This window comes from Salvelinus fontinalis, chromosome 23 (assembly GCF_029448725.1).
Source record: "Salvelinus fontinalis isolate EN_2023a chromosome 23, ASM2944872v1, whole genome shotgun sequence".
Taxonomy (NCBI): domain Eukaryota; kingdom Metazoa; phylum Chordata; class Actinopteri; order Salmoniformes; family Salmonidae; genus Salvelinus; species Salvelinus fontinalis.
Genome location: NC_074687.1, coordinates 24,681,923 through 24,696,065, shown reverse-complemented (window position 1 = coordinate 24,696,065; position 14,143 = coordinate 24,681,923). Strand labels below are relative to the sequence as shown.

At 47.7% G+C, this 14,143-nt stretch overlaps 1 protein-coding gene across 6 annotated transcripts in view; it reads left to right on the top strand.

The window, feature by feature from the left end:
* The window catches only part of LOC129821062 (teneurin-4-like), a 511,923-nt gene that overhangs the window by 345,916 nt on the left and 151,864 nt on the right, over nucleotides 1-14,143 (top strand). For 4 of the 6 annotated variants that reach the window (XM_055878317.1, XM_055878313.1, XM_055878312.1 and 1 more), the window contains 3 exons: nucleotides 5,343-5,595; nucleotides 11,960-12,034; nucleotides 13,564-13,665. In XM_055878317.1, coding sequence (XP_055734292.1) covers nucleotides 5,343-5,595; nucleotides 11,960-12,034; nucleotides 13,564-13,665 — 430 coding nt within the window. The remainder of the gene's footprint in view (nucleotides 1-5,342; nucleotides 5,596-11,959; nucleotides 12,035-13,563; nucleotides 13,666-14,143) is intronic. The other 2 variants (XM_055878314.1, XM_055878316.1) reach the window with 2 other exon arrangements.

Here is a 14,143-nt window from a genome sequence, read left to right as displayed (position 1 = left end):
GTATACAGTGTGTGTAAATGTAGACGAGTAGGGAGGTAAAGGCAATAAATAGGCCATAGAGGCAAAATAATGACAATTTAGCATCAACACTGGAGTGATAGATGTGCAGATGACGATGTGCAAGTAGAGATACTGGGGTGCAAAAAAGCAGAAAAGCAGACAGTATGATGAGGTAGTTGGGTGTGATATTTACAGATTGGAAGGAAAGGCAGCCAAAGGAAGTGTTGGCGTTGGGGGTGACCAGTGAAATATACCTGCTGGAGCGCGTGCTACGAGTGAGTGTTGCTATGGTGACCAGTGAAATATACCTGCTGGAGCGTGTGCTACTAGTGAGTGTTGCTATGGTGACCAGTGAAATATACCTGCTGGAGCGTGTGCTACGAGTGAGTGTTGCTATGGTGACCAGTGAAATATACCTGCTGGAGCGCGTGCTACGAGTGAGTGTTGCTATGGTGACCAGTGAAATATACCTGCTGGAGCGCGTGCTACGAGTGAGTGTTGCTATGGTGACCAGTGAAATATACCTGCTGGAGCGTGTGCTACGAGTGAGTGTTGCTATGGTGACCAGTGAAATATACCTGCTGGAGCGTGTGCTACGAGTGAGTGTTGCTATGGTGACCAGTGAAATATACCTGCTGGAGCGTGTGCTACGAGTGAGTGTTGCTATGGTGACCAGTGAACTATACCTGCTGGAGCGTGTGCTACGAGTAAGTGTTGCTATGGTGACCAGTGAAATATACCTGCTGGAGCGTGTGCTACGGGTGAGTGTTGCTATGGTGACCAGTGAAATATACCTGCTGGAGCGCGTGCTACGAGTGAGTGTTGCTATGGTGACCAGTAAAATATACCTGCTGGAGCGTGTGCTACGAGTGAGTGTTGCTATGGTGACCAGTGAAATATACCTGCTGGAGGTCCAGACAACAGGCCCTCCCATTTGACACACTGAACTCTGAGAAGTAGTTGGTGAACCAGACGAGGCAGTCATTTGAGAAACCAAGGCTGTTGAGTCTGCTGATAAGAATACGATGATTGACAGAGTCGAAAGCCTTGGCCAGGTCGATGAAGACGGCTGCACAGTACTGTCTTTTATCGATGGCGGTTATGACATCGTTTAGTACCTTGAGCGTGGCTGAGGTGCACCCATGACCAGCTCTGAAACCAAGGTACGGTGGGATTCTAAATGGTCGGGGATCTGTTTGTTAACTTGGCTATCAAAGACCTTAGAAAGGCAGGGCAGGATGGATATAGGTCTATAACAGTTTGGGTCAAGAGTGTCTCCCCTTTTGAAGAGGGGGAAGACCGCGGCAGTGATATGTTGACTTGTCATCGGACAACCCTGGACCATACAACCAAACATCTGAAATGACTCAAAACCTGAATGACTGACTGACTGACTGACTGACTGTCTGACTGACTGTCTGACTGACTGACTGTCTGTCTGACTGTCTGTCTGACTTTCTGACTGACTGTCTGTCTGTCTGTCTGACTGACTGGCTGTCTGGCTGTCTGACTGACTGTCTGTCTGACTGGCTGTCTTACTGACTGACTATCTGGCTGTATGATTGACTGACTGGCTGTCTGACTGTCTGTCTGTCTGACTGACTGGCTGGCTGTCTGATTGGCTGTCTGACTAGCTGTCTGACTTACGGTCTGGCTGTCTGACTGACTGTCTGACTGACTGTCTGTCTGTCTGACTGACTGACTGTCTGTCTGTCTGTCTGACTGACTGTCTGTCTGACTGTCTGACTGACTGTCTGACTGGCTGGCTGTCTTTCTGACTGACTATCTGGCTGTATGATTGACTGACTGGCTGTCTGGCTGTCTGACTGTCTGTCTGTCTGACTGACTGACTGACTGGCTGTATGGCTGTCTGACTGACTGTCTGACTGACTGGCTGGCTGTCTGTCTGATTGGCTGTCTGACTGGCTGTCTGACTTACGGTATGGCTGTCTGACTGACTGTCTGACTGACTGTCTGTCTGACTGACTGTCTGACTGTCTGACTGACTGTCTGTCTGACTGACTGTCTGTCTGACTGACTGTCTGACTGGCTGACTGGCTGACTGTCTGTCTGACTGTCTGACTGTCTGACTGACTGACTGGCTGACTGTCTGGCTGTCTGACTGTCTGACTGACTGTCTGACTGACTGACTGGCTGACTGACTGACTGTCTGACTGGATAGCGAACAGGTTGTTATTTGGGACGTGTTCTTGTCTATATTCCAGTCCCCCTGCTCTGTAAATTGCCAATGTAGTGTTGTGGGTATGTGTGAAATAAAGACGGCCAGAAGCAACAGAGAGGAGCCAGTCAGTCTCGTAGAGTGGAGGCTGTAAGTAGGCATTGATTGATGAATGGGACCAGCAGACAGGGTAATATATTGAGTGATACCGGGTCCGTGTCCCAAACGGTGTCATATTCTCTATGTAGTATACATCTTTTCACCAGAGCCCTCCCTAGGGTGTCATTGGGGACGCAGCGTGAGAAGTGCACAAGGACATCAGTTGTTTATCTGTTGGTGAAAGGGATTCTGGATCAGTCTTCTAACAACAACACCACTGGATACTAATGGTCCAGGAGATAAGCTGAAAAGTGTTCGATTTGGAATAGAAGCGTGAAAGTTAGCACACTTGTATATATTTCTTTTCCACTCTGAACAAAAGCCGATAGAGTGCCATTTCAGCAAAGCGTCAGGTCGTGTGTAGCACCCCCCCTATAGGTCAATGGTGAAAATGCATTTACCTGTATTGACGTTTTTGGGTTATGGGTTCCCATGTGTCGGGTCTACATGGTCTCGTGGGATAGTTTAACTCCTGGGGCTAGTGGGATAGTTTAACTCCTGGGGCTAGTGGGATAGTTTAACTCCTGTCCCTGGGGCTAGTGGGATAGTTTAACTCCTGGGGCTTGTGGGATAGTTTAACTCCTGGGGCTAGTGGGATAGTTTAACTCCTGGGGCTAGTGGGATAGTTTAACTCCTGGGGCTTGTGGGATAGTTTAACTCCTGGGGCTAGTGGGATAGTTTAACTCCTGGGGCTTGTGGGATAGTTTAACTCCTGGGGCTAGTGGGATAGTTTAACTCCTGGGACAATTGGGATAGTTTAACTCCTGGGGCTAGTGGGATAGTTTAACTCCTGTGCCTGGGGCTAGTGGGATAGTTTAACTCCTGGGGCTAGTGGGATAGTTTAACTCCTGGGGCTAGTGGGATAGTTTAACTCCTGGGACTAGTGGGATAGTTTAACTCCTGGGGCTAGTGGGATAGTTTAACTCCTGGGGCTAGTGGGATAGTTTAACTCATGGGGCTAGTGGGATAGTTTAACTCCTGGGGCTAGTGGGATAGTTTAACTCCTGGGGATAGCGGGATAGTTTAACTCCTTAGGCTAGCGGGATAGTTTAACTCCTGGGGCTAGCGGGATAGTTTAACTCCTGGGGCTAGTGGGATAGTTTAACTCCTTTCCCTGGGGCTAGTGGCATAGTTTAACTCCTGGGGCTAGCGGGATAGTTTAACTCCTGGGGCTAGTGGCATAGTTTAACTCCTGGGGCTAGTGGGATAGTTTAACTCCTGTCCCTGGGGCTAGTGGCATAGTTTAACTCCTGGGGCTAGCGGGATAGTTTAACTCCTGGGGCTAGTGGGATAGTTTAACTCCTGGGGCTAGCGGGATAGTTTAACTCCTGGGGCTAGTGGGATAGTTTAACTCCTGTCCCTGGGGCTAGTGGCATAGTTTAACTACTGGGGCTAGCGGGATAGTTTAACTCCTGTCCCTGGGGCTAGTGGCATAGTTTAACTCCTGGGGCTAGCGGGATAGTTTAACTCCTGGGGCTAGTGGGATAGTTTAACTCCTGTCCCTGGGGCTAGTGGGATAGTTTAACTCCTGGGGCTAGTGGGATAGTTTAACTCCTGGGGCTAGCGGGATAGTTTAACTCCTGGGGCTAGTGGGATAGTTTACCTCCTGGGACTAGTGGGATAGTTTAACTCCTGGGGCTAGTGGGATAGTTTAACTCCTGGGACTAGTGGGATAGTTTATCTCCTGGGGCTAGTGGGATAGTTTAACTCCTGGGGCTAGTGGGATAGTTTAACTCCTGGGGCTAGTGGGATAGTTTAACTCCTGGGGCTAGTGGGATAGTTTAACTCCCATCGCTGGTCGCAGTGCTCCGTGGCAGGCAGAAAGCAGGACATTCAGTGGATGAGGTCATTAGGGAGAAATTATGAACTTGAAATAGTGGGGATTTAGTAGAGAATGGGTAACTGGGGTGCTTTGCAGCTCCTTGATAAACAGCTTGTGTGACTTAGAGCTGCTAATGGAGCCATCACTAATCAGCCAGGTCCCATCAGGACAGAGAGAGGAGAAAGAATAGGGCAGGGGGCCCATAAATAGCCCTCTCTCTCTCTTTCTCTCTCTCTCTCTCTCTCTCTCTCTCTCTCTCTCTCTCTCTCTCTCTCTCTCTCTCTCTCTCTCTCTCTCTCTGTCTCTCTCTGTCTCTCTCTCTGTCTCTCTCTCTGTCTCTGTCTCTGTCTCTCTCTCTCTCTGTCTCTCTCTCTGTCTGTCTCTCTCTGTCTTTCTCGCTCTGTCTCTCTCTCTTTCTGTCTCTCTCTCTCTCTGAATTCAATTCAAGGGGCTTTATTGGGGTGGCAGGTAGCCTAGTGATTAGAACATTGGACTGGTAACCGAAAGGTTGCAATATCGAATCCCTGAGCTGACAAGGTAAAAAAAAAATGTCATTCTGCCCCTGAACAAGGCAGTTAACCCGCTGTTCCTAGGCCGTCGTTAAATAAAGATAAAAACAATAAATAAATGTCACGGGAAACATATGTTTACATTGCCAAAGCCAGTGAAATGGATAATAAACGTAAGTGAAATAAACAATAAAAAGTGAACAGTAAAGATCTGTCTCTGTCTTTGCCACTTTGTGTAAACTTAGAAACCCTGCTTCACAAAGCTTTTGTTCAACCTGAGGGCATCTCTCTGTGAACGGCAGACTTCTGGAATGTGTCTCTTTTATCACTACAGAAGCTCTACTTTTTGCTCTGAACATTTCTGTATCTGACTGGATTTCACAAAAACACACGTCTTAGATGTCTGAAGCGTCTATTTAAAAGGAAATGACTGAATACACTACTGAAATATATATTAACCATTCATGGTCTCCATGTCTCTCTTTTTTGTTGTTGTGGAATTTTTAAACGTGGTGCATTTCTGTGAAAATCATAATAGATACAATAAAGTCGAATGTAATCTAATGATATGTTTTCTCTTTCTGCCTGTCAAATGACATCCCAGATGTCTCCCTACTGAACGTTTTCTAAAGCATTATCATGTTTCTTCTTCTCTCCCCCCGCCTTTCTCCAGACGCTGTGTTTCAGAACCACTCCTCTCGGTTACGGACGCCTCCTCTGCCCCTGTCAATGTCCCACTCCCCTAACCACCAGCACCATGCTGCCTCCATCAACTCTCTGAACAGGGGCCAGTACACGCCCCGCTCCAACCCCAGCCCTGCCCCCACAGACAGCTCCGCCCCTCCCGAGGGCCAGGGGAGTGGCCAGGACTCAGGCTCCGCCCACGACAACTGGCTGCTAAACAGCAACATCCCCCTGGAGACCAGGTATGGAATTACACTCTACAATAACATTACACCCTGTGTCCCAAATGACACCCTATTCCCTATATAGTGCACTAGTTTAGACCAGGGCCCTATAGAACCCTATTCCCTATTATAGTGCACTACTTTAGACCAGGGGCCTATAGAACCCTATTCCCTATATAGTGCACTACTTTAGACCAGGGCCCTATAGAACCCTATTCCCTATATAGTGCACTACTTTAGACCATGGCCCTATAGAACCCTATTCCCTATTATAGTGCACTCCTTTAGACCAGAGGCCTATAGAACCCTATTCCCTATATAGTGCACTACTTTAGACCAGAGTCCATACATCTCTATATAGACAGGGTTCCATTTGGGATGCATTCCACCTCCGACCCTTCCAAGTCTCAACAAGGTCTCTTGTATTCTGAAGAACTGGAGTCTCCAGGGTTTTGTTCTAGCCTAGCCAGAACAACTGGTAGCTCTCCAGGACCGGAGTTGCTCCCTGATATAGAATGACCAGGGACCGGAGTTGTTCCCTGATATAGAATGACCAGGGACCGGAGTTGTCCCCTGATATAGAATAACCAGGGACCGGAGTTCTTCCCTGATATAGAATGACCAGGGACCGGAGTTGTCCTCTGATATAGAATGACCAGGGACCGGAGTTGTTCCCTGATATAGAATGACCAGGGACCGGAGTTGTTCCCTGATATAGAATGACCAGGGACCGGAGTTGTTCCCTGATATAGAATGACCAGGACCGGAGTTGTTCCCTGATATAGAATGACCAGGGACCGGAGTTGTTCCCTGATATAGAATGACCAGGGACCGGAGTTGTTCCCTGATATAGAATGACCAGGGACCGGAGTTGTTCCCTGATATAGAATGACAAGGACCGGAGTTGTTCCCTGATATAGAATGACCAGGGACCGGAGTTGTTCCCTGATATAGAATGACCAGGACCGGAGTTGTTCCCTGATATAGAATGACCAGGGACCGGAGTTGTTCTCTGATATAGAATGACCAGGGACCGGAGTTGGAGACCCCTGATATAGAATGACCAGGACCGGAGTTGTTCCCTGATATAGAATGACCAGGGACCGGAGTTGTTCCCTGATATAGAATGACCAGGACCGGAGTTGTTCCCTGATATAGAATGACCAGGGACCGGAGTTGGACACCCCTGATATAGAATGACCAGGGGCAGGAGTTGTTCCCTGATCGTGTAACCTGGTCAGGAAATTCTCTGGGCCCTAGTTATGAACCTTCAGCCTTTAACTTGATCCTAGAGTTTGCCTTGTCAGGTCACATGATCATGGAACGCTCCTGTCCCTAATAATGACATCGTGTGTGGAGTTGTTGGCCTGACAGTCTGCTGCCCATTATAATAATCCCATTATAATACCATAATATGACTGAGATATGAGGCCATCCCATTATAATACCATAATATGACTGAGGTATGAGGCCATTCCATTATAATACCATAATATGACTGAGGTATGAGGCCATCCCATTATAATACCATAATATGACTGAGGTATGAGGCCATCCCATTATAATACCATAATATGACTGAGGTATGAGGCCATTCCATTATAATACCATAATATGACTGAGGTATGAGGCCATCCCATTATAATACCATAATATGACTGAGGTATGAGGCCATCCCATTATAATACCATAATATGACTGAGGTATGAGGCCATCCCATTATAATACCATAATATGACTGAGGTATGAGGCCATTCCATTATAATACCATAATATGACTGAGGTATGAGGCCATCCCATTATAATACCATAATATGACTGAGGTATGAGGCCATTCCATTATAATACCATAATATGACTGAGGTATGAGGCCATCCCATTATAATACCATAATATGACTGAGGTATGAGGCCATTCCATTATAATACCATAATATGACTGAGGTATGAGGCTATCCCATTATAATACCAGCTGTCTCCATAGGAGAACCCTTTTTGGTTCCAGATAGAACACTGTTCTGTTCCATTTCGAACCCTCTGTGAAAAGGGTTCTACATGGAACCAAAAAGGGTTCCTCAAAGGGTTCTCTTATCAGGACACAGGCGACCATGTTAGGTTCTAGAAGGCACCTTTCTCTGTATATAGGGAATAGGCTGCCTTTCTCTGTATATAGGGAATAGGCTGCCTTTCCCTGTATATAGGGAATAGGCTGCCTTTCTCTATATATAGGGAATAGGCTACCTTTCTCTGTATATAGGGGATAGGCTGCCTTTCTCTGTATATAGGGAATAGGCTGCCTTTCTCTGTATATAGGGAATAGGCTGCCTTTCTCTGTATATAGGGAATAGGCTGCCTTTCTCTGTATATAGGGAATAGGCTACCTTTTTCTGTATATAGGGATTAGGCTGCCTTTCTCTGTATATAGGGAATAGGCTGCCTTTCTCTGGATATAGGGAATAGGCTGCTCTACGGGCTGCAAGATGTTGTGTCATCTGGCTGTGTAATTATAATCAGGCTAGATGAGAAGCAGAACTGTGGTGAAACAACATTCAGAGTGGCGTGTTGCGCTGCTCCTGGCTAGGAGATCCTCGTGGTGTGAAGTAGAGCTGACGAGTGTTGCTCTGAAGAGGTGTCTTTATCTGCTCCACACTGTCTGTCTGTCAGTCAGAGAGTCAGCCAGCCAGCCAGTCAGTAGGCCAGTCAGCCAGCCAGCCAGCCAGCCAATCAGTCAGTCAGAGAGTCAGCCAGTCAGTCAGAGAGTCAGTCAGTCAGAGAGTCAGCCAGTCAGTCAGCCAGCCAATCAGTCAGTCAGAGAGTCAGCCAGTCAGTCAGTCAGAGAGTCAGTCAGCCAGTCAGTCAGCCAGTCAGTCAGAGAGTCAGTCAGTCAGTCAGTCAGCGAGTCAGTCAGTCAGTCAGTCAGTCAGTCAGCGAGTCAGCCAGTCAGTCAGTCAGTCAGTCAGTCTGTCTGTCTGTCTGTCTGTCTGTCTGTCTGTCTGTCTGTCTGTCTCTCATTCTGTCTGTCTGTCAGTCTCTCATTCTGTCAGTCAGTCTGTTTGTCTGTCAGTCAGTCAGTCTGCCTGTCTGTCTGTCTGTCTGTCTGTCATTCTGCCAGTCATTCTGTCAGTCAGTCAGTCAGTCAGTCAGTCATTCTGTCAGTCAGTCAGTCAGTCAGTCAGTCAGTCTCTCAGTCTGTCTCTCAGTCTGTCTCTCAGTCTGTCAGTCAGTATGTCAGTCAGTCAGTCTGTCTCTCAGTCAGTCAGTCAGTCTGTCTCTCAGTCAGTCAGTCTGTCTCTCAGTCAGTCAGTCAGTCTGTCTCTCTGTTAGTCAGTCAGTCTGTCTCTCTGTCAGTCAGTCAGTCAGTCTGTCTCTCTGTTAGTCAGTCAGTCTGTCTCTCTGTCAGTCAGTCATTCTGTCTGTTAGTCAGTCCTCAGCCATAGCACATGGAAATCAACGAGTGGCAGGTTTAGCTCAAACATGCTTTGTGAAGCTTCATGGTCCCGGTTTGCTGCTTCAACAGGAGGGAAGGAGTATTCCTACCCAACCCACAAGGATATCAGCTAGAGGTTTAGAAATGGAAACCAGACAGATATTTCTCCACAGGGAATAGGGGTGGCTGGAAGGGTGTCAATTTGACTAATACAGCTGAGACTTACATTTTGGGGGATTTTAATCCAAATGTAGATAGATTTAATTAAAACCCGAAAGTGACAGGAGAGTTAGGGACTTAATTTGGCAAGGAGTACAGCCATCTACAGTACAGTAGTCCTAGCCCTAATAGGGTTCAATTTGGGACTCCGTCCTGTCGGTTCCTTCCTCCTCACGGTGGGCTCAGTGTGACCAGTCAACAGGAAAATGAGTGTTCATTTCAGTTTGTGGAAGGACAGTTAGTGGCGTAATGACTGATTAAACGTGGTACAGCTCCAACGCTAATCCCACACAGGTATTCCCTGGAGGAGAGGCTGAACAGATGGTGGACGGAGGGGTAGAGAGAGGAAGGGGAAAGAGTCAGAGAGGGAAGAAGAGGGTGACAGAGAGAAAGAGCGAGAGATGGAAAGAGAAACCAATACAAATCAAACATAACATGAGAAAAGAAAAAACGATCACATATTAGAATTCCACGAATAAAAGTGAAACCATTAGTAATATCCAACCATTTGTAATATCCAACCATTAGTAATATCCAACCATTAGTAATATCCAACCATTAGTAATATCCAACCATTAGTAATATCCAACCATTTGTAATATCCACATCGACTGTCATTTTAACTTGTTCAATAGCATTAGAATGGTCCTCTCATCTCTCTTAGCTGGAATGGAATGGATCTCACTCCTCTCTCTCTCTCTCTCTCTCTCTCTCTCTCTCTCTCTCTCTCTCTCTCTCTCTCTCTCTCTCTCTCTCTCTCTCTCTCTCTCTTCTCTTTCTCTCTCTCTCTCTCTCTCTCTCTCCTCTCTCTCTCTCTCTCTCTCTCTCTCTCTCCTCTCTCTCTCTCTCTCTCTCTCTCCTCTCTCTCTCTCTCTCTCTCTCTCTCTCTCTCTCTCTCTCTCTCTCTCTCTCTCTCTCTCTCTCTCTCTCTCTCTCTCTCTCTCTCTCTCTCTCTCTCTCTCTCTCTCTCTCTTTCTCTGTCTCTGTCTCTTTCTCTGTCTCTCTCTCTCTCTCTCTCTCTCTCTCTCTCTCTCTCTCTCTCTCTCTCTCTCTCTCTCTCCCTCTCTCTCTCTCTCTCTCTCTCTCTCTCTTTATAAAAAATGTAATCTGGTCCCCGGAGTGAGGGGTTTGTGAGACAACCAACAGACCTCGCTAGCGGCCTGGATCACCAAGGCAACCAACAGACCTCGCTAGCGGCCTGGAGCACCATGCCATGGGTCCAAAAACACAACAACACGTTTCACATGTTCCAACCTCAGGTCCAGTCTCAGGTCCGGTCTCAGGTCCGGTCTCAGGTCCGGTCTCAGGTCCGGTCTCAGGTCCAGTCTCAGGTCCAGTCTCAGGTCCAGTCTCAGGTCCAGTCTCAGCCCCAACCTCAGGTCCAGTCTCAGGTCCAGTCTCAGCCCCAACCTCAGGTCCAGTCTCAGCTCCAGTCTCAGGTCCAGTCTCAGGTCCAGTCTCAGCTCCAGTCTCAGGTCCAGTCTCAGCCCCAACCTCAGGTTCAGTCTCAGCTCCAGTCTCAGCTCCGGTCTCAGCTCCAGTCTCAGCTCCGGTCTCAGCTCCGGTCTCAGGTCCAGTCTCAGGTCCAGTCTCAGGTCCAGTCTCAGCCCCAACCTCAGGTCCAGTCTCAGGTCCTGTCTCTACTCCGGTCTCAGGTCCAGTCTCAGCCCCAGTCTCAGGTCCAGTCTCAGCCCCAACCTCAGGTCCAGTCTCAGGTCCAACCTCAGGTCCAGTCTCAGCCCCAACCTCAGGTCCAGTCTCAGGTCCAGTCTCAGCTCCACTCTCAGGTCCGGTCTCAGGTCCGGTCTCAGGTCCAGTCTCAGGTCCAGTCTCAGCCCCAACCTCAGGTCCAGTCTCAGGTCCAGTCTCAGCCCCAACCTCAGGTCCAGTCTCAGGTCCAGTCTCAGCTCCACTCTCAGGTCCAGTCTCAGCCCCAACCTCAGGTCCAGTCTCAGGTCCAGTCTCAGCTCCACTCTCAGGTCCAGTCTCAGGTCCAGTCTCAGGTCCAGTCTCAGGTCCAGTCTCAGCCCCAACCTCAGCCCCAACCTCAGGTCCAGTCTCAGGTCCAGTCTCAGCCCCAACCTCAGGTCCAGTCTCAGGTCCAGTCTCAGCCCCAACCTCAGGTCCAGTCTCAGGTCCAGTCTCAGCCCCGGTCTCAGCCCCGGTCTCAGCCCCATTCTCAGCTCCGGTCTCAGCCCCGGTCTCAGGTCCAGTCTCAGCCCCGGTCTCAGCCCCGGTCTCAGCCCCAGTCTCAGCCCCAGTCTCAGCCCCGGTCTCAGCCCCGGTCTCAGCCCCAGTCTCGGCTCCGGTCTCAGCCCCAACCTCAGCTCCGGTCTCAGCTCTTGTCTCAGCCCCGGTCTCAGCCTGCCCTGCACCGTGACGTTGCATGTAGATGGGTCATTTCATCCATCTGCATTGTACCTACTGTTTTCCCTGATGGACCGATGTTCTACTCTCTATAGTGCAGGGAGCCAACCAATCACATTATTTCAGGACGTGTTACGTGACTCTGAATAGAAAACACATATTTGTTGAGTTTGCCATTCTCCTTTTAATGTCAGCACAGAAGGTGTCATCTATAACACAGTATTATGAATGAAATGTACAGAACAGGCATTATAAAGTGATGAAGTGTTATAGTGTGTTGGATATTATTACAGTAATACAGTAAAAGTGGGTTTCATCTGAAACTAAGTCCTGACTTTGTTTTTCTTCTCACCTCCTCGACCCCGTGAAGGAGCCAGAATATTCTAATGTTTATCAGAGAAGAACAGGACGGGTGCAGAGAAGGGCAGGGCTCGTACAATACCAGGTATGAAGATTCCCTAGGGGGAGTCGGAGGGAAGGAGACGTTCTCTAGACGCTCTCTAGACGCTCTCTAGACGCTCTTTGGACGTTCTCTAGATGTTCTCTAGACGCTCTCTAGACGCTCTCTAGACGCTCTTTGGACGTTCTCTAGATGTTCTCTAGACGTTCTCTAGACATTCTCTAGACACTCTCTAGATGTTCTTTAGACGTTCTCTAGATGTTCTCTAGATGTTCTCTAGATGTTCTCTAGACATTCTCTAGATGTTCTCTCGACATTCTCTAGACACTCTCTAGACGTTCTCTAGACGTTCTCTAGATGTTCTCTAGATGTTCTCTGGATGTTCTCTAGACATTCTCTAGACACTCTCTAGATGTTCTCTAGATGTTCTCTAGACGTTCTCTAGACGTTCTCTAGACATTCTCTAGACACTCTCTAGATGTTCTCTAGACGTTCTCTAGACGTTCTCTAGATGTTCTCTAGATGTTCTCTAGACGTTCTCTAGACGTTCTCTAGACGTTCTCTAGACATTCTCTAGACGTTCTCTAGACATTCTCTAGACGTTCTATGTTCTCTGGACGTTCTCTAGACGTTCTCTAGACGTTCTCTAGACGTTCTCTAGATGTTCTCTAGACGTTCTCTAGACACTCTCTAGATGTTCTCTAGATGTTCTCTAGATGTTCTCTGGATGTTCTCTAGACATTCTCTAGACACTCTAGATGTTCTCTAGAGGTTCTCTAGACGTTCTCTAGACGTTCTCTAGACGTTCTCTAGACGTTCTCTAGACGTTCTCTAGACGTTCTCTAGATGTTCTCTAGATGTTCTCTAGACATTCTCTAGACGTTCTCTAGATGTTCTCTAGACATTCTCTAGATGTTCTCTAGACTTTCTCTAGACTTTCTCTAGACATTCTCTAGACATTCTCTAGATGTTATCTGGACGTTCTCTAGACACTCTTCGGATGCTCTCTAGATGTTCTCTGGACGTTCTCTAGACGTTCTCTAGACATTCTCTAGACACTCTAGATGTTCTCTAGATGTTCTCTAGATGTTCTATGGACGTTCTATGGACGTTCTCTAGACGTTCTCTAGATTTTCTCTAGACATTCTCTAGATGTTCTCTAGACGTTCTCTAGACATTCTCTAGACGTTCTCTAGATGTTATCTGGACGTTCTCTAGACACTCTTTGGATGCTCTCTAGATGTTCTCTGGACGTTCTCTAGACGTTCTCTAGACATTCTCTAGACACTCTAGATGTTCTCTAGATGTTCTATGGACGTTCTATGGACGTTCTCTAGACGTTCTCTAGACGTTCTCTAGACGTTCTCTAGAGGCCTACACTAGAATAGTTCCATAAGGGTTTTTTGATTTCTTTGTCTTTGTGTCTATCTGGATACCTCCTGTTGTTGGTTGTTGTTGTTTGGTGATCACATTCTTGTTGTCTTGCATCTGTATTTCAGTATGGAACGCATGTTTGTTCATGTCTCACTCATGTCTGCTTCACCTCCATGTCTCCATGTCCTGTCGGTGTGTAGAAACATAGCAAAGCAGGCATTCCTAGAGACTTTACAGGACTGCCCTATAGAGATGGACATTCTGGGTACCGCACGCGGGGAGGCCGCCCCGTACAACGACGGGTATGTTGCATGACGCTCACTATCTCGTGCTTCCGTCTGGCTGCTCACCGTGACGATTGCAGTAGGATCTTGATCGGCTTCGCACGCGACACTTTGTACGCTGTGACGTCATCATCATCCCCCTTGAATGTAGAGCCCACTGCTACTCATTTAACGCCTAACTCGATTTGGTCTCGGACACTGACGTTGCGTGTGATTGTGGATGATATTAACGCGACTGACAAATTGATAATACCACGATACGTTTGACAAAGTCCGATTTCTGAGGAATAGACTTCACGCGATGTGATCGGGTTGCTTTCTACCCCCTTTAGCAAACGGCAAACGTCCGCCATATTTGGTATTCCTACAGGCGTAGTTTTCCATAAAACATGGTCCCAGTGACTCCATACCCTATATGCTACCCATCCATTTACATGCATGTCACCATCTCTCTGGAAACGTCCCGTAAACATGTCAGACAAACTGCCTCTGTGAT